This window comes from Trichomycterus rosablanca, chromosome 8, assembly GCF_030014385.1.
Source record: "Trichomycterus rosablanca isolate fTriRos1 chromosome 8, fTriRos1.hap1, whole genome shotgun sequence".
In the NCBI taxonomy this organism is placed as follows: Eukaryota; Metazoa; Chordata; class Actinopteri; order Siluriformes; family Trichomycteridae; genus Trichomycterus; species Trichomycterus rosablanca.
In genome coordinates this window covers 16,154,689-16,174,756 of record NC_085995.1, presented here as the reverse complement: position 1 = coordinate 16,174,756, position 20,068 = coordinate 16,154,689, and the positions used below count along the sequence as shown (strand labels likewise).

General features: G+C 40.6%; 1 protein-coding gene across 3 annotated transcripts in view; it reads left to right on the top strand.

Moving 5' to 3' along the window:
* The window catches only part of rnf130 (ring finger protein 130), a 125,886-nt gene that overhangs the window by 50,689 nt on the left and 55,129 nt on the right, over positions 1–20,068 (top strand). For all 3 annotated transcript variants that reach the window (XR_010013496.1, XM_063000527.1, XM_063000526.1), the window contains exons 4-5: positions 6,294–6,544; positions 6,937–7,008. Coding sequence is in view for 2 of the 3 variants with exons in the window: in XM_063000527.1 (XP_062856597.1) it covers positions 6,294–6,544; positions 6,937–7,008 (323 nt within the window). In the remaining variant the exon portion in view is untranslated. The remainder of the gene's footprint in view (positions 1–6,293; positions 6,545–6,936; positions 7,009–20,068) is intronic.

Sequence of the window (20,068 nt, the reverse complement as noted above, 5' to 3'; positions counted from 1 at the left end):
CTTGATTATTTCCTTTAAGGCTTATTGTCATGGCTGTGGCTTTTTAGATGCTGTAGTTTTTGGGTAATGATTGCTATTATCAGGTGTGTGGAATTATAACATGCTAAATCCTAAAGCAAAAAAACATAAGCTGGTGGTTATCTTGGATATGGTCTAATGGTAATTGTATGACTCAAGCCTCAAGAGTGGTTTGGGCTTTTGATTCCTATGCTGAACTGGCCAATTGTTATGGCAGCAGTGACTTTGATTTGTCTTGTCGTCTGTATAGATGGGGATGTTTCTAATTTCTATGAAAATATTGGGTTAGGTTTGTTAGATAAGAGATGATGTCTGGTTCTGGAGGTCCCAAGAGGGGACAGGGCTTTGGTATATTTGATGATGGAATCAGTACGTGTGAAACAGCTGCAATAAATACACTTTTTATTGTTTATTTAATATTTAAGTATTGAACAGTTACCCTTAGCTCTCCCTTTAACAAATAAAACTGTACAACTTGACCACAGGTCTGTTGTAGAAAAGTTGGTTTAGCAACTGACCTGCCCCGTAAGACATATCTGGAATCCACTGTTTTAATTATTGCTTTGAAAGCGTCTTTCTTGACTGTCTAGAGGAATCGTGTCCTTACATATGTGGATTGTTACTGCATTTGTAATGTTGTTGTTTGCAACAGCCGTGGCTCAACAAACCATGCAGCATATAGTGTTTTAGTCTGTTCTAAACTGCCGACACGGCTCAGTTCTTTGGCATTTTTGGTCTTTCACTCATCATATTCCATCTGTTTTTGTTTATTTTTTTCAGCATATTGAGGAAGTCTCTCTTATGTGTTAACACTGTCATGCTTATGCTACCTGGCTAACTTGTAAGCTGTATCTAATCTGCACAACACTCCATAGCACTTTTAGCGGTGAACAGTATCATATGATTTGCTGCCTACTGAAGCCTACAGCTGTTCTATTAACTGTGCTAAAGTATGGCAGTATTTAAAAAAATCCATACGGTATGAGAAATCAAATACGGTATACCAAATGTACCGTCATACCGCCCAGCACTAATTGACTGCATGTTTAAGAGCTAGTTCCTGGCGCCTAGTTTTTAGGAGGCTCATTTGCTTCAGTGTATAGGTATTGCTTACCAGTGTTCGATACAGTTTAAGAAGGAAATAATAGTCCGCTCCCCACTTAGATTTATGATGTCATTTTATGACTTTAAGCATTTTGTTTTTATAGCTTTTAGATAAAGAATTAAAGACAATATGTGATCGAGGATGAGACCTAGGAATTGTATCCACTATTGGGTGGGGTCTGAGCCTAGGAATAGTTCTGGTTCTTTGTTGACAAAAATATATGCTGACGTATTTGTTTTGGAAAAGATGAAACCTTTTTCTTTTGCCCATTTATGAATTTTATTTAGGTTGTTCTGGAGTTGGAGTGTTATGAAGTTCTTGTTGGTGCTTCTTGTGCAGATACATAGATCATCCACACAAAGGCTGCACATTACATTGGATCTATTATCCTTGGCATGCTAGTAGAGTAGGCAGCATATTAATAGGTAGGTTCTTCAAGTGCTGGTTATGGATTTTGTCAGGTCGTTTGATGGCATTTTAAAGTTCTGTTAGTAAGAAGGGTTTGCTGTAGGGCTCAGAGTTATCTAATAAGAAATTTAATTTGGTTCTTGTGGAGGGGTCATGTCTTTTTGCCTTGTTTATTATTTTTCTTGCTCTGGCTTGTTAGATAGTTAGGTAGATGTGTGGTTTATGGGTGGGTATTAAATAATTTTTGAGATTTCTTGCGAGCTGTGATGGCTTCTTTGCATGCTTTGTTAAACCATGGGTTTCCTTGTCTGCTGGGTTTAGTTTATGTTATAGGGATGCTATCTTCTTCTGTTATGATGAGAGCTGTGAGCCATTCGATCGGGTCTCGACGGAGTTTGGGTTGTTCTTTTAGTTCCTCCCTGCACCGGGATTGGAATTTAGGCCAGATAGCTTTCATAAGAAGCCACCTAGGGGATTGTTTATGGTTGCTTGCTTTTTCGGTGGTTAAAAAATGGGGAAGTAATCACTCCCACAGTGATATTCTAAGATTTTCCAGGAAAAGCAGAGTAGGACTTCAGGGCTGCAGATGGTCAGATCAATTGCTTATGTCCTGTTTGCTGGGTGTAAATATGTGTCACCTAGACACCTATAGAGTTGGGAATTCTACTGTTTTTTTGTCTTTAGTGTTTGTGTGTTTGCTTCCCCAGACTGGGTTGTGACTTTTAAAGTTGCCCATAAGGATGACGGTAGGAGCTTATGATCTATGGATTCTCATTAATAGTTTTATTTCTAGTTGGATCCTAGGCAAGTTAAGTTTGCTACAGTGGCTTGAAGTTGAGTTGTAACTAAAACCACAAACATTACCAACTACAGACCAGTTTCACTCCTCTCTTTTCTATCCAAAATTTTTGAACGGGCTGTCTACAACCAACTATCAGTCTAGCTTCAAGGCAGCACACTCCACAGAAACAGCTCTTGTGGCTGTTACTGAGAAGCTTCATGCAGTCAAAGCACTTAAACTGTCATCAGTCCTCATTCTTCTTGACCTCTGTGCAGGCTTTGACACAGTGAATCATAGCATTCTCTTGTCCACACTCTCCAGCCTTGAAGTAACTGGTTCGGCAAGGCAATGGATGGCCTCCCACCTGGAAGGGTGCTCCTACCAGGTGTCAAGGAGGGGATCTACAGTATATCCCCTGTACTTGGGACGAGCTTCCCTGGTCTGTCCTTGTCTTCTGAATTCTTGAACTGTTGTCTACTTAAACTAAAGTGAGGTAATGTTTACTGTGGAAGCACTTCTGTAAGCCGCTCTGGATAAGAATGTCTGCTAAATGTCAAAAATGTAAATGTAACTGGTATTAGTCGGTGGATGTTTCTCCTAATCAGTTTGGGGGTAGCAGGGTTTCCTGTAAGCAGGATGTATTTGGGTTTAGGGAGGTTGTAGTTATGTGAAGTTTGAAACGCTTTAAAATCATGACAGTTCCATTGAACGGTTTAATGTCTAGGTCGTCTCTTGATTGTTGGGTAGTTTTTTGTTGTTGAGGGGGTGGGTTCTGAGTTTTTGTTTTGGGGCTGGCCAGTTTGTATTGCTTGGGGAATGGATAGTGTCTGCAAGCTTTCTGTTTTGTTTTTAATTGAGTGGAGATTTTTGCTGTCAAAGATATGCTGAGGTTTGTTTTTTTGAAGCCAGGTTAATTCTGTTCGGGTTTCAGTTAGGGATGCACCGATCCAACTTTTTCAGTTCCGATACCGATCCGATACATATACTTTGCCTATCGGCCGATACCCGATACCGATCCGATACCATTGTTGAATTAATAAACTGTATACTTTATTATGTGGGAAAGACTTAAGGCATCAGGATTGACTTAAACATTACTAAGTTTGCAAAACAAAATATAATTAACACAGATATAAATGTACTGAACTGCTATTCATTTGTCAATAAAATAATAAACAGGCATCTAAATATTTCAGTGTTATTTTCACTCAACGAGTAAGCATCCAACGCTGCCTTGGTGACCAAAGCAATCCCAGCATCCATTGCGGGTCGGGTGCGCTTTTCTTACAGAAAAATAAACATAGCTGACGGGGCGGAGAAACGAATGGAGTTATTATCAAACGTAAATAAAATATTACTGATTTTTAACTTGTATAAACTTGTACCGAGTGTTTTTATTTGCAAGTTGGAGCTTGTCAGGAAATGTAACCGTTATCGGTACATGAAGGGAAATGTTATATTGACGTTAGCGTTAGCGTTAGCGCTGTGCTACTTCAGTTCATTGTTTTTAATGGCAAGATGCTAAATGCTAAACCCGATGGAATCGCTGTGTAAGTAGCGCGTTCGAATAACCTGACTTATAAGTTGTTGACTTATTAGAATCCTCTCTACTGAGGCAGCCGCTTATGTAGACAGTAAGACAGCAAGGCAGCTCCTTAGGTTTTCGAACACACCCAAAATGTGGCTGCTGACAATGAGAAAAACAGTAGTAGCTTAAATAACTTTTTCAAATAAACTTATCCGTAAATATTTAGTGCAAACAGTAATTCAAAATAAAATATAGCAGCTAAACATGAGTAATAAACATGTTGCCATCGAACTTGTTAGCATAGCAAGCGTGAAATACCTCCATGCAGCTGACTCTTTGGCTCGCTCCATGTTGCTCTTTTTGTTTGTGTTATACGTCAGCAGCGCGTCCTGTATGGGCTTAGCATGCGTCGCAAACGAACTAAAGTGAACGTATCGGACCCATGGATCGGCCTGATTATTGGATATCCGATCCATCTCATTTTGGTAATATCGGGACCGATATCCGATCTTAATATCGGATCGGTGCATTCCTAGTTTCAGTTGATCTGCAGGTTTTTAAGACTGCAGCATAAAATCTGGGTAGGAAAAAGAATGAGGGGTCTTGTATACAAAGAAAATCAGTTACCTAGAAGCTCAGAGGTTAGTACTTCATTCGTTGACAAAGTTGAATCGGTTCATCTCAACACAGTTTTGTGTTATGTTTCGTCACTCATCCAAGTGATTTCTTCAGTCTAAGCTGGTGGTGAATACCCCAACCTTATTTGCAGCTGTTCTGGTGTATAGTTGCAATACCCCAATCCTACATAAATAGCAAACATTGCCATTGTAATTAACGGTCATTGTGATTTGCATATGGAACTGAGCACCAGTTTCATTGTTATGCAATGGGCCAGTTTTAGTCGTTATGCAAGTTGACTGTGTATAAGGTTGGGGTATTCACCACCAGCTCAGACTGAAGAAGTAGGGCCAACAAGGGGATACACAGATCACAGTGATCCCTCATGCTCAGTAAATACTTTTATTAATACAAGAAATTCTGCCCATCATGATGATAATAATAATAATTATTAATTAATAATTATTTTTTATTAATATTATTATTAATTAATATTCTTATTCTTATTAATATTATTATTATAAATATTGTTTTAGCTGATCAGGTAATTGATCAAAATAACTTGCATTGATTTGCGGTGACCGTAAACTCAAAAGGTACAAGTGGATCTAAATTATGCCAGCAATTTTTGCATAACAAAGGCAATAAATCTATTTACTGTAAGGGTCAAGCATGTAGAGTGTTTCCATCCATATCTCTATTTCCCTGATACATATCAGCTGAATGTCTGCAGCTCTGTGTATCCCCTTGTTGGCCCTACTTCTTCAGTCTGAGCTGGTGGTGAATACCCCAACCTTATACACAGTCAACTTGCATAACGACTAAAACTGGCCCATTGCATAACAATGAAACTGGTGCTCAGTTCCATATGCAAATCACAATGACCGTTAATTACAATGGCAATGTTTGCAATTTATGTAGGATTGGGGTATTGCAACTATACACCAGAACAGCTGCAAATAAGGTTGGGGTATTCACCACCAGCTTAGACTGAAGAAATCACTTGGATGAGTGACGAAACATATCTCCACACAAAACTGTGTTGAGATGAACCGATTCAACTTTGTGAACGAATGAAGTACTAACCTCTGAGCTTCTAGGTAACTGATTTTCTTTGTATACAAGACCCCTCATTCTTTTTCCTACCCAGATTTTATGCTGCAGTCTAAAAAACCTGCAGATCAACTGAAACTAGGAATGCACCGATCCGATATTAAGATCGGATATCGGTCCCGATATTACCAAAATGAGATGGATCGGATATCCAATAATCAGGCCGATCCATGGGTCCGATACGTTCACTTTAGTTCGTTTGCGACGCATGCTAAGCCCTGGCCGCCATGGTCACCACCCATCTTGAAAAGTTTTCCCCCTCCCATATACTAATGTGCCACAAACAGAAAGTTAATATCACCAACCATTCCCATTTTATTTAGGTGTATCCATATAAATGGCCCACCCTGTAGTTTAATAAGTATGAAAATAATGTCAATCATATGCTTTAACATTTACAGTTAACAGATTTTATGCTAATTGAACATATAACCAGTTTTAAATGATGGCTTGGCATTTTCATAGCAGTTAAGGGAATGTCTTTTGAAAGGATGATGTTTCATCCATTTAATGCTATGCTGCTTGTAAAATCTATGCCCAGGTTTATTAAAGCTGTTCTGGTAGCTTGTGTAATCTCAACACCATTATGTGGCTGTTTTCATTTTTGCTTTTTTATTTTCTTTGAACTGCCCTAAATTATTCATGACAAATTCAACAAATAATTAGATAATTATGACTCTATAAGAGAATTATGACTGCTGTATGTAAATGTATGTTTGCAGGCACTGGAGACACAGTGGCGGTGATGATTACAGAGTCATTGGGAAAGGACATCATTTCATTCTTAGAAAAGAATGAGACAGTGGTAGTTTCAGTGTCAGTCGGATCTCGGGGTCCAGTTAAGAACCTGAACCGTGGCTCACTGGTCTTTGTTTCCATCTCCTTCATTGTTCTAATGATCATCTCATCCGCATGGCTTATCTTCTACTTTATACAGAAAATCAGAGACACCACTGCACGAGATCGGAGCCAGGTAATGCACACACACAATTCAATTTAATTCAAAAGCAGAATTTTATTTTGATATTAGCATTGAACTGGAAAACAGAACCAAAGTGACATTTGTGATGCAGTGAAAATGTTAAGAAAAAAAGTCACTAGTAACTTAAATGGCTTGTAACTTCACCACAAACTATAAAAATGTCTTCATAGTTTTATTTAGTTTTATCAATTTCAACAAAGCAAAGTTTTTGTTAAAATTTTTGTGTAGGCATAGTTAGGCTTCCATTCTGTTAGAAACGTTTTTTTTTACAATGAAAGCAGTGTTTAAGTACAAATGTTAGTACAAATTTTTGTTAGTACAAATTTTGTACAAAAAATTACAATATATTTGCTTTTTTCTCTTTTACTTTGTTTTGAATACAGCGACGCCTCGGAGATGCTGCGAGGAAAGCTATCAGTAAATTGACAACTCGTACGGTTAAAAGAGGGGACAAGGTGAGCAATTATATATTGACATCATCATAATCTTTTGCCAGGCACGATAGCTCAGTTGGTATTACTGTCTTCTCACAGCGAGAAGGTCCTGTGTTTTGATTTCCAGGTGGAGTGGTCTGATTCCTTTCTGTGTGGAATTTGAATGTTCTTTGTGTGTTTTTTCGGTTTCTACCCAAAGTCTAGAGACATATAAATTAGGTAAACTGGAGATACAAAATTGCCCATGACAGTGTTTGACATTGAATTGATACATCATGTGTAACCTACAACCCCAAATCAGAAAATAATCATTAAATAATTCAAGGAAGACTTTTCAGTGTATAAAGGGCAAGGAAGCAAGAAAACTTGTGATCTCCAATCCCTCAGATGGCACTGCATCAAGAACCATCATTCTTCAAAAACTGATATTACCACATGTGAATGGGATTTTACTTTGGCAAACCTTTGTCAAAGCGCTACAATACAGAGTTACATTCATAAATGCCACTTCAATGCCACAACTTTACTGTACAAAAAAGAAGCCTTATGTTTACCATGTCCAGAAGTGGTGTTGAGTTCTCTGGGCTTAAAGGAATCTGGGATGGACCATCACACAGTGGAACATATTCCAGATATTTTTTTAAAGAAATGTACACTGCGTTCTCCAGAACAAAGAAGAGAAGGACCATCCAGACTGTTATCAGCAACAAGTCCAAACGCCGGGCTCTGTCATAGTATGGAGCTGTGTCAGTGCTCTTGGCAAAGATAATTTACACTTCTGTGATAGCAGCATTAATGCAGGAAAGTACATTGAGATTTTAGAGCAACATATGTGACCAAGTTGACGTCTGAGACCCAACCCCAATCCCTGTCTGCTGTTCAAAAAGTTATCAGAATTCTAACAGAATTCCTGAAGAAAGTCCAAGTGGACATCTTCAGCATCAAAAACCTTTGTCAATAGTGAGGTTAAAACTTACCCACACTCAACGTTGAACAGCTGCTGAAACGTTATCCAGTGCAGTAGTGAAGCCTAACCGATTTGGTGGCCTCAGGCAAACTTTACTTGGCTTAACAAAGAGAAACCCTAGTTGACTAGGATAGACTAAGACCCCAATATTTCCAAAAACTTCCCAGCACAGGATCGACTGACGACTCCCCAGACAACCCTAATTAAAATAACCCTAGACAAAACAGGCTCTAGCAACACCAATACACCTAAGAAAGCCAAGCACTTCCAGACCAAGATCTAAGGAAGACGGACTCCCCTAAAATTTTTGAAATGAGAAAGGATGACTTAACACGAATCCGCAGCTCATCCCCTAGAGCAACGTCTGACTGACGGAGAAATTAAGCGCAGAACCAGTGTTTTAACGTCGGAATCTTTTTCACAGTGGACAATAAACAAACTGTGTTTTCAGGTTTGAAGTATTCATTCTGACAGAGAGTCTAGATCAGGGGTGCTCAATACATCGATCGCACAGTAGCTGGTAGATCGCGCTTCATTTAAACAGATCAGCGTGACTGACATAAAATGTGGCCACTGTTTGTTTAATTTGCGGATTGTTACCAATTAGCACCGCTAATCTAGAACGTTTTATAAGGGGAGAAATCTTAACCTACAATCTGACATTTATATTAAGTCAAGGGCCTCTGCTGGACAATTTGGAACTTCCACATATTTGACTGCCACATACAGTGTATCACAAAAGTGAGTACACCCCTCACATTTCTGCAAATATTTCATTATATCTTTTCATGGGACAACACTATAGACATGAAACTTGGATATAACTTAGAGTAGTCAGTGTACAGCTTGTATAGCAGTGTAGATTTACTGTCTTCTGAAAATAACTCAACACACAGCCATTAATGTCTAAATAGCTGACAACATAAGTGAGTACACCCCACAGTGAACATGTCCAAATTGTGCCTAAATGTGTCGTTGTCCCTCCCTGGTGTCATGTGTCAAGGTCCCAGGTGTAAATGGGGAGCAGGGCTGTTAAATTTGGTGTTTTGGGTACAATTCTCTCATACTGGCCACTGGATATTCAACATGGCACCTCATGGCAAAGAACTCTCTGAGGATGTGAGAAATAGAATTGTTGCTCTCCACAAAGATGGCCTGGGCTATAAGAAGATTGCTAACACCCTGAAACTGAGCTACAGCATGGTGGCCAAGGTCATACAGCGGTTTTCCAGGACAGGTTCCACTCGGAACAGGCTTCGCCAGGGTCGACCAAAGAAGTTGAGTCCACGTGTTCGGCGTCATATCCAGAGGTTGGCTTTAAAAAATAGACACATGAGTGCTGCCAGCATTGCTGCAGAGGTTGAAGACGTGGGAGGTCAGCCTGTCAGTGCTCAGACCATACACCGCACACTGCATCAACTCGGTCTGCATGGTCGTCATCCCAGAAGGAAGCTGACGCACAAGAAAGCCCGCAAACAGTTTGCTGAAAACAAGCAGTCCAAGAACATGGATTACTGGAATGCCCTGTGGTCTGACGAGACCAAGATAAACTTGTTTGGCTCAGATGGTGTCCAGCATGTGTGGCGGCGCCCTGGTGAGAAGTACCAAGACAACTGTATCTTGCCTACAGTCAAGCATGATGGTGGTAGCATCATGGTCTTGGGCTGCATGAGTGTTGCTGGCACTGGGGAGCTGCAGTTCATTGAGGGAAACATGAATTCCAACATGTACTGTGACATTCTGAAACAGAGCATGATCCCCTCCCTTCGAAAACTGGGCCTCATGGCAGTTTTCCAACAGGATAACGACTCCAAACACAACCTCCAAGATGACAACTGCCTTGCTGAGGAAGCTGAAGGTAAAGGTGATGGACTAAACCCAATTGAGCACCTGTGGCGCATCCTCAAGTGGAAGGTGGAGGAGTTCAAGGTGTCTAACATCCACCAGCTCCGTGATGTCATCATGGAGGAGTGGAAGAGGATTCCAGTAGCAACCTGTGCAGCTCTGGTGAATTATATGCCCAGGAGGGTTAAGGCAGTGCTGGATAATAATGGTGGTCACACAAAATATTGACACTTTGGGCACAATTTGGACATGTTCACTGTGGGGTGTACTCACTTATGTTGCCAGCCATTTAGACATTAATGGCTGTGTGTTGAGTTATTTTCAGAAGACAGTAAATCTACACTGCTATACAAGCTGTACACTGACTACTCTAAGTTATATCCAAGTTTCATGTCTATAGTGTTGTCCCATGAAAAGATATAATAAAATATTTGCAGAAATGTGAGGGGTGTACTCACTTTTGTGATACACTGTACACTGCCTGGCCAAAAAAAAGGTCACACACTCTAATATTTGGTTGGACCACCTTTAGCTTTAATTACAGCACGCATTCGCTGTGGCATCGTTTCCACAAGCTTCTGCAATGTCACAACATTTATTTCTGTCCAGAGTTGCATTAATTTTACCCCAAGATCTTGTACTGATGATGGGAGATTTGGACCACTGCGCAAAGTCTTCTCCAGCACATCCCAAAGTTTCTCAATGGGGTTCAGGTCTGGACCCTGTGGTGGCCAATCCATGTGTGAAAATGATGTCTCATGCTCCCTGAACGACTCTTTCACAATTTAAACCCTGTGCCACCAGAGAAGAAAAAATCCATTAATGGAATAACCTGGTCGTTCAGTATATTCAGGTAGTCAGCTGACCTCATTCTTTGGGCACATAACGTTGCTGAACCTAGACCTGACCAACTGCAGCAACCCCAGCACTAGGCATGATGGGTGCATCACTTTAGCCGCCTCTCTTCTTACCCTGATGCGCCCATCACTCTGGAACAGGGTAAATCTGGACTCATCAGACCACATGACCTTCTTCAATTGCTCCAGAGTCCAATCTTCATGCTCCCTAGCAAATTGAAGCCGTTTTTGCTGGTTAGCCTTACTGACAAGTGGTTTTCTTAAGGCTACACAGCTGTTTAGTTCCAATCCCTTGAGTTCCCTTCGCACTGTGCGTGTGGAAATGCTCTTACTTTCACTATTAAACATATCCCTGAGTTCTACTGTAGTTTTTCTGCAATTTGATTTCACCAAACGTTTAAGTGATCGCCGATCACGATCATTCAAGATTTTTTTCCGACCACATTCCTTCCTAGAAGATGATGTTTCCCCACTGTCCTTCCACTTTTTAATACTGTGTTGGACAATTAACTCGATTTTAGTAGTTTCAGCAATCTCCTTAGATGTTTTCTCTGCTTGATGCAAGCCAATAATTTGACCCTTCTGAAACAGATTAACATCTTTTCCACGACCACAGGATGTGTCTTTCGATTGGCTGGTTGTTTAACAAATGAGAAGCTACTCACTGCATCAGTCAGGGTGAAATAACTTGTTGCCAGCTGATACATAATCACCCATGCAGTAATTATCCAATGGGAGGCTCTTACCTATTTGCTTAGTTAAATCCAGGTGGTGACCTTTTTTTTTGGCCAGGCAGTGTATTTGACAGCTTTTTCGGATCAACCTACTTGTGTGAATCGACCTTTTCCCACACAGATTTTCATCTTCCAAATGGGGGCGTGACAAAAAAAGTTTGAGAACCACTGCCCTAGAGGTAGAAGCAAGTCTTGATTAAATTACATTAAATTCTAATTTGACTAAACAATGTAATTGCCATGGACTCAAATTACAATGAAATGTAACTGCTAGCTACTCTCCCAAACCCACTGGCCTTTTGCCTTTAATAAACTTTTATAACACCAGGTACCAACACCCCCCTAAAAATGGGGGTGGGGGGGCTTGGGCAATGCCCGACAAGTGATGCCCAAAGTGGTTTTTGGAAGGGCGGGAGTACAATTGACAATCTTATCAAATTAGAGACTTTTGTTCAAGATGTTTTTTTAGGAAAGAGCACACTGACTGTTTTCTTTAACCTTAAGAAAGCTTATGATACCACCTGGAGGTTTGGTATCCTCAAATATCTTTATCAAGCAGGCCTTAAAGGGCAGATTGTCGTGATTTAGAGCTGTCCTTCCAGACAGGCTCTTTAAAGTCAGAGTTAACTGCATATTCAATGTCCACATTAAGGAAAGGGTGTATCCTCTTGGTTACCTGTTGAGCAAAAAATTTAAGGTCTTCATAAATTGAATCCATAAGTGGTCAATCGTAAATTACTTTAAAATCTTAAAAGACCACATGTAACCATTTTTTGTCAAAAATTAGATACATCCAGACCTGAAAATACACTGTATTGCCAAAAGTATTCACTCACCCATCCAAATTATTGAATTCAGGTGTTCCAATCACTTCCATGGCCACAGGTGTATAAAACCAAGCACCTAGGCATGCAGACTACTTCTACAAACATTTGTAAAAGAATGGGTCACTCTCAGGAGCTCAGTGAATTCCAGCATGGTACCGTGATAGGATGCCACCTGTGAAACAAGTCAAGTGGTGAAATTTCCTCGCTCCTAAATATTCCACAGTCAACTGTCAGTGGAATTATAACAAAGTGGAACTACAGCAACTCAGCCACGAAGTGGTAGGCCACGTAAAATGACAGAGCGGGGTCCCAACTTTGTGGGAACAGTTTGGGGATGGCCCCTTCCTATTCCAACATGACTGCGCACCTATGCACAAAGCAAGGTTCATAAAGACATGGATGAGCGAGTTTGGTGTGGAAGAACTTGACTGGCCTGAGAGTCCTGACCTCAACCTGATAGAACACCTTTGGGATGAATTAGAGCGGAGACGCGAGCCAGGCCTTCTCGTCCAACATCAGTATCTGACCTCACAAATGCGCTTCTGGAAGAATGGTCAAAAATTCCCATAAACACACTCCTAAACCTTGTGGAAAGCCTTTCCAGAATAGTTGAAGCTGTTATAGCTGCAAAAGGGTAGGCCGACATCATATTAAACCCTATGGATTAAGAATGGGATGTCACTCAAGTTCATATGCATGTGAAGGCAGACAAACAAATACTTTTGGCAATATAGTGTACATCTAGATGGCAACCCCATAAAAGTCATAAAAGTGGTGGAATCAGAAGTTTCTGGGTCTGACCTTAGACCAAGTAGGGTAGGTTAAGTAGGGTATATTGCATATTATATGCAAACATTTGCAAAACATTTTTAAGGAAGGAAATTTCTAAATGTGTAAATGTTAAAGAGAGGCATATGAAAAAAGGGATGAGACGATCAGTGTCTGTTCAAGGTCATGCCTTTATAACCATAAATAAAACATTAGCAGCCTTGGACGAGTGTAGAAAGAAATTGAATCCTATATTCAGGAAGTGAAGACTAAAAGAAAGAGAGAGGGGGGATGGGAGGGAAAGAGGCAGAAATACATAGATTAATGGATAGATATGAAACTATGTATGAGACTGTAAAATGCTGTTGTGTACTGTGATTACACATAGTACTGTGCAAAAAACAGTGCAAAATCATTTTACTCTCCTTATTAGAATATGACTAGAAATACAGAAAATTTGTATGCTGAAAAAAGTGTCTATGTGCTAAAGTGTCAAGTATTTAGTGTGACCTCCACCTACGCCAGAGCAATAGAAGGAACCTGGCTCTTTTACACCTAAATGGAATGGAACCCCAATTAATGTCATTGATTACATCTGTATTTGTCCTACTTTTTCATGTCAAAATAACTGCTGTTGTGGTCTGTTACTACATGCTTGCGAATTACATACACATGGGGTATGAGATTAATTAATTTAAAGCTTGATAATATGTTAAGACCAACATTTAATCACATCACTCTGTGTGAAAATGCCAAGGATCACAAAATTTGACAGACATGAAATGATAATTTGGCATCAGTAAGGCCACTCTCAATAAGAAATTAGCAAACTGAATACTCAAGATCCACTCAAGAAGCTTGATCAGGAATGGTCTTTTTGGAAGTAAAGCAGCCAAGAAATAATTTACAGAAGGGGATCAAGCTGAAAAGGCTTAGATATGCTAAATCTGATAAAGATGGGAATAAAGATCAGTGGAAAAGAGAATTATTGAGTGACAAAACCAAGAATAAAAATTTTGGGCCCAATCGTTGTCAGAATGTAAGAAGAAGAGTTGAAAAGAGAGATAGAATAATGAGTTCTTATGGCCTTTAGTGAAACATGGTGGAGGGTCTTTCGTGGTTTGGGGCTGCATTTCTGCCAGTGACGTTGACAATATTGTTTGAATTGATGGGATCATGAATGTATGAATGTAAGCATAGACAGGTTTTAATTTATTATGCCATTACCTTCGGAAAGTGCCTTATAGACCGTTTCAAATGAATATTCATGAGTCCAGGAAGTGACGTAGCTGTTCCTAAGACGCTTCCGCTTGGCGGTAAACAGTGCTCAGAACAATAGCGATTGAGCACAACTGCTTCAATGCTTTTGTGTTAGTTCAGGTCTGATTTATTGACAGTATGTCTAAATTAAAGTTAGGACCATGTTGTTCGATTGTCGGATGTTCCCTCAGGCCAGGTACAAACTTGCTTTCAGAAATTAAAGTGTACAGATTTCCAAAAGACCACGCACAGCGAAACGCTTGGATTGCTGCTATAAAGAGAGACGGCTGGATACCCACTCTCAGCTCTTATAATAAATGTAATATATAGCAATGTTTTCATAATAAAATATTGTGAACAAATGTACTCACTTGAACGCTGTTCTCATGGTGTCTTGTCCCTGACGTTTAGCTTAAGTGTATTAAAATATGCAGGCACTTAATATTTGTATTACAAGAACAGAATAAGCATAAACCTAACATAAGCCTTAAAAGTTTACATTCCCCTTATAATACTGTGTAAAAGCCATAACTTTATAGGACTATATTTTGGGGAAATGTCCCTATATGGAATTATATTAACAGCTCTTAGCTCAATTATTAAATGACATGCAAACCTGTAAAGAAACATTGTTCTACTTTTGTAATACAAAAAGTAAATAAACTATTTACGAATACATTGAGCTTACTGTGAAATATTTTATGTATTTCCAGTTAGGCTATAAAAAATTGTTTCAGCATTAGCTAATATGTTCTAATTCAGATGAGAAGTAATTCACTGTGGTTTGTCTGTCAGATTATTATTCTATTATAATGGCTCTTAGTTCAACAGACTTTTCACAGAATGTAAAAGGGGAGATGACACAATAATTATTTTAATAATTAATTGTATGCGTCCAAACTGCGGTATGCTTTTACTGCCTCTCTGGTGTAAACACACTCCGTTTCAACAGGGTAGTGATACACGTCTGGGTATGTTACATGAATGTTACCTCAGGCAAACGTTTTTAATCAGCGGAAAAACACTGTCTTTTTAAATTCTCCTCAAAAGGGTCTGGTAAAGATACTTGATGATCTATCATTAATTTCTGCTTATATCGCGTTTGTTCCATTTTCGGGAGACTTGCAAAGTACGAGCTCGTCATGTTGACAGCTGGATGGATATTTAAAAATGGTGCTACCGGAAAGGCTGAAGGAACAGACATGCGCAGTAGCATTGTTATTGTTTACCTCATTGAAACGGTCTATTGGCAATGGTTTTATTTTGTCAGCATGATAACAATCCCAAGTACACTGCTAATGCATCATATTTTGAGTGACAACAGCAGTCCAGACCTGAATTTTATAGAGGCAGTATGGGATCACCTGGACAGAAAAAAGAAATAAAATACAGCATAAATCTTAAGAGGATCTTTAGGAAGTACTGAAAGAAGCCTGGTTTAATATACCAGAAAACTTCAGGACAGTGTCTCCAAAAGAGTTCAAGATGTGCTCAGTGCCAAGGGAGGTCACACATTAAATACTGACTTTCGCCTGTAGAATCCATTTTTTTCTGATTTTGTAAAAATGTTGTCTATCTCAATAAAGAGACCAAAAATTAATAAGGATGGTCATTAAAACTTTTCTAACACAACAAACCTAGTGGTGGCCTAAGACAGTATGTATACGTATTCACAATTTTATATTTTTTTCCTTTTTTTAACTGCTCCTGTATTTGGGATCTGTTTTGTATACCAGACTTTTTTTTTGCTGTGGATCTTTAGTTGTGTTCGAGAAGGGGAAATTTGAGGAGCGGCTCAAGTGCCCTCAGACGCGTGCACAGTTCTAGCGGACCCCTTTTTTACGCCCGTGCTTCTGCACAACCAGGGTCCTGGTTCAAACAGCGTTTGAAGACCCCACCCACTTGGTCCAGTCATTTCCCCACCCAGCAGACACAGTGGCCAATTTGTGTCTGCTTCAGGCACTGACAATTGTGCCTGCTAGATGGCGCTCAACCAACCGGTAGCAGAGCCGAGATTTGAATTTGATTTGAGCTGGTGTGCCCTGTGTATTAGACTTTTAACAGTTTTTACGCAGGATGCCCTTCTTGACGCAACCCTCCTGTTTTCATCCACTCTTGGGACGAGCATAAAGAGCACACTGACAAGTGCACCTCCTAATGGCCTGTTTGGTCCTAAAATGTATAAATTTATACTAGGTGGATAACAGGATTCATTAATTCATTTAGTCATTCATTGTCTATCACCGCTTCATCCTGGTCAGGGTCGTGATGGTTCAAATTCACTGGGCAAAAGGTAGGAAACACCCTGGAAAGGATGTAAACTGGTGACATTGTGCACTATGTGTCCAAAAGTAGGTGAACACCCCTTGTAAATGATAATTTTAGGGTATTTAAGCTCAACAACAATTGCTAACAGGTGTATAAAATAAATTTAATTTCTCCAATTTTGTGGCAACAGTTTTGTGAAGGTCCTCTCTGTTTTAGGGACACACAAAGCAAGGCCAGATACAAAATAAAGAAATCGAAACAAAATGAAGAAATCTAAGTTCAGGATGGCATTTAAAATAAAATAAATATGTAAATTTACATTTACATTTACATTTTCTGCATTTAGCAGATGCTCTTATCCAGAGCGACTTACAGAAGTGCTTCCAAAGTAAATATTTAATTTCTCAAGTTTTAGTAAACAGTCAGAGAACACAAATCTGCTGAAACCTGTTAGAACCAAAGTGTTTTTTTTTTTTTTTTGAAAAGAAAAATATTAGTAAATAAGTACAAGTCAGCTTAAGTGCTTAGTAAAAAGGTGGGTTTTTAATCGTTTTTTAATGACAGCAAGAGACTCAGATGTTCGGACAGACAGAGGAAGTTCATTCCACCACTTGGGTGCTAGAACAGAGAAGATGCTTGTCTTCCTTTAGTCCTGGGTGGAGGCTCAAGTCGAGTGAGACTAGTGGTTTGGCGGTTGCGTGGTACAGAGCGGGGTTTGATTAGACCACGAAGGTAGCTTGGGGCTGGTCCATTTTTGGCTTTGTAGGCGAGCATCAGTGTTTTAAACTGAATGCGTGCAGCTACAGGAAGCCAGTGAAGAGAACGCAGCAGTGGGGTGATGTGGCAGTGTTTGGGCTGGTTAAAAACCAGACGGGCAGCTGCATTTTGAATGAGCTGCAAGGGTTTAATAGTGGACATGGGAGCTCCTGCCAGGAGGAAGTTGCAGTAGTCCAACCGTGAGATTGGACCAGAATCTGGGTAGCTTCCCTGGAGAGAAATGGTTGAATCTTCCTGATGTGCATGAGGAACCGGCACGATCGTCATGTTGGCTATATAAGGAGAGAAAGTCAGCTGGTTATCCAGGACAACACCAAGGCTTCTTACCTTATCAGATGGTCTGATCTGGGAGTCATCAAGAGAAATGACTAGGTCCTGGGTTGGAGACTGATCTCCGGGAATGAGCAACATCTCTGTCTTGCTGGGATTAAGTTTTAGATGATGAGCTGACATCCATTGTGAGATATCTCACAGACATGCTGAGATGCGAGCTGAGACTTGTGTGTCTGAAGGAGAAAATGACAGAACTAGCTGAGTGTCATCTGCATAGGAGTGGTAGGAGAAGCCATGGGAGGCTATGACCTTACCCAGAGAGCGGGTGTAAATAGAGAAAAGAAGTGGGCCAAGTACAGAGCCCTGAGGAACACCGGTTGAGAGAGTGCATGGGGGAGTTATGGATCCTCTCCATGACACTTGGTAGGAGTGCCCTTCGAGGTAGGAGGCCATCCATTGCCATGCTGAACCTGTTACTCCAAGGTTGGAGAGAGTGGACAAGAGAATGCTGTGATTCACTGTGTCGAAGGCTGCAGAGAGGTCAAGAAGAATGAGGACCGATGACAGTTTGGCTGCTTTGGCTGCATGAAGCTTCTCAGTAACAGCTACAAGTGCCGTTTCCGTAGAATGCGCTGCCTTGAAGCCAGACTGGTACGGATCGTGGAGGTCATTCTGAGTAAGAAAGGCAGATAGTTGGTTATAGACAGCACGTTCAAGAATTTTGGATAGAAAAGAGAAGAGTGAGACAGGTCTGTAGTTGTTAATGTCTGTAGTGTCTAGTGTAGGTTTCTTAAGAAGGGGAATGACCTGAGCCTTCTTAAAAGCAGTAGGGACAACACCTGATGTCAGGGAGTTGTTGATGATGGGTGTGATGAAGGGGATTAGGTCCTGTGAGATGTCTTTGAGAATGGTGGATGGTATAGGGTCGAGTGTGCATGTAGTGGGATTGCTGGATGAGAGGAGCTGTGTAACCTCATCCATGGTGAGTGGGGTGAAGCTGGTGAGTGTGTTGGTGGGATGAGGGTCAGTTGAAAGTGAGTCAGTCGGAGAGAAGGATTGATTGATTTTGTCAATCTTGTCCTGAAAGAATGTTGCAAAGTCAGTAGCAGTGAGAGAGGCAGATGGGGGAGGAGGAGGAGGGTTCAGAAGAGAGGAAAAGATAGCATGAAGCTTACATGGGTCAGCAGCAGATTGTTCAAGCTTGGCTTTGTAAAAAGATGTTTTTGCAGCAATCACGCCGGATGAGAACCTGGACAGCAGATTGTGGTAGGAGTGGAGATCAACACCGAGCTTAGATTTCCTCCACTTTCTCTCAGCTGCCCTTAATTCTCTTCTGTTGCTGCACAATGCATCTGAAAGCCAAGGAGCAGGGTGAGAAGGTTTTCCTCGTTTGAGGGTAAGAGGACAGAGCTGATCGAGGGATGTTGAAAGAGAAGAGAGTAGAGTATTAGTTGCGGAGTTGAGTGGAAGGGTAGCAAGCATGTCAGGGTTCGGTAGTGAAGTTAGGATGTTGGAGATCAGCAGGGAGGAAGATAAAGAGTGAAGATTGGGGCGTGTTTTAAGGGTGTAAGTGTGGTTGGAGGTAGAAAGAGTTGGGAGATAGAGAGAGAAGGACACAAAGTGATGGTCGGAGAGGTGAAGTGGGGTGACGGTTCAAGAACAGAAGCTGGACGGCTGAAGACCAGGTCCAGAAAATTGCCTCCTTTGTGTGTCGGAGGGCTGTGGTTAAAGAGGAGGTCGAAAGATGAAAGAAGAGGAAGAAGACAGGAGGACTGAAGTGTAGGGAGATTAAAGTCACCAAGAAGAGTCAGAGGAGTTCCATCTGAAGGGAAGAAACTCAGAAGAACATCCAGCTCTTCTATGAAGTCTCCCAATGAGCCTGGTGGTCTGTAGATGACAATGATATGAACAGTAATTGGAAAAGTAACAGTAATAGCATGAAATTCAAAGGATGAAATGTTAAGGTGAGAAACATTCACAGGAGTGAAGTGCCATTTCCTGGTCAAGAGCAAACCTGTACCACCACCCCTACCAGATCCTCTCGGTGTATGAGAGAAGGTGTAGGCAGAGGATAAGGCTGCTGGTGTTGCTGAGTTCTCGGTGGTGATCCATGTCTCAGTCAGTGCCAGGAAGTAAAGGCTGTGAGAAAGTGCAAAAGCTGAGATGAAGTCAGCTTTTTGGACAGCTGATTGACAGTTCCAGAACCCACCTACCACCACTGTTTGAGTCTGTTGCAACAGTTGGGGGTAGATGAGGTTGCTGGCGTTGCTGTTCCTGTAATGTGACTTCTGATGTCTGCAGGGTCTGTGAGATATGAGCACAGGAATGATTGAGTAGCACATGCTGAGAAGAGTTTGGTAAATGAAACAATGTCAGACACTGATAGTACTTACTCAAATTTAGTTTAGTTTAGATTAGTAGTAAAAGTTAGATAGATTAAACAGTCCAGACAGACATTAAAACCTAGTGATAGTAAAGACCGGCTGGAGATTTAATTTTATACTA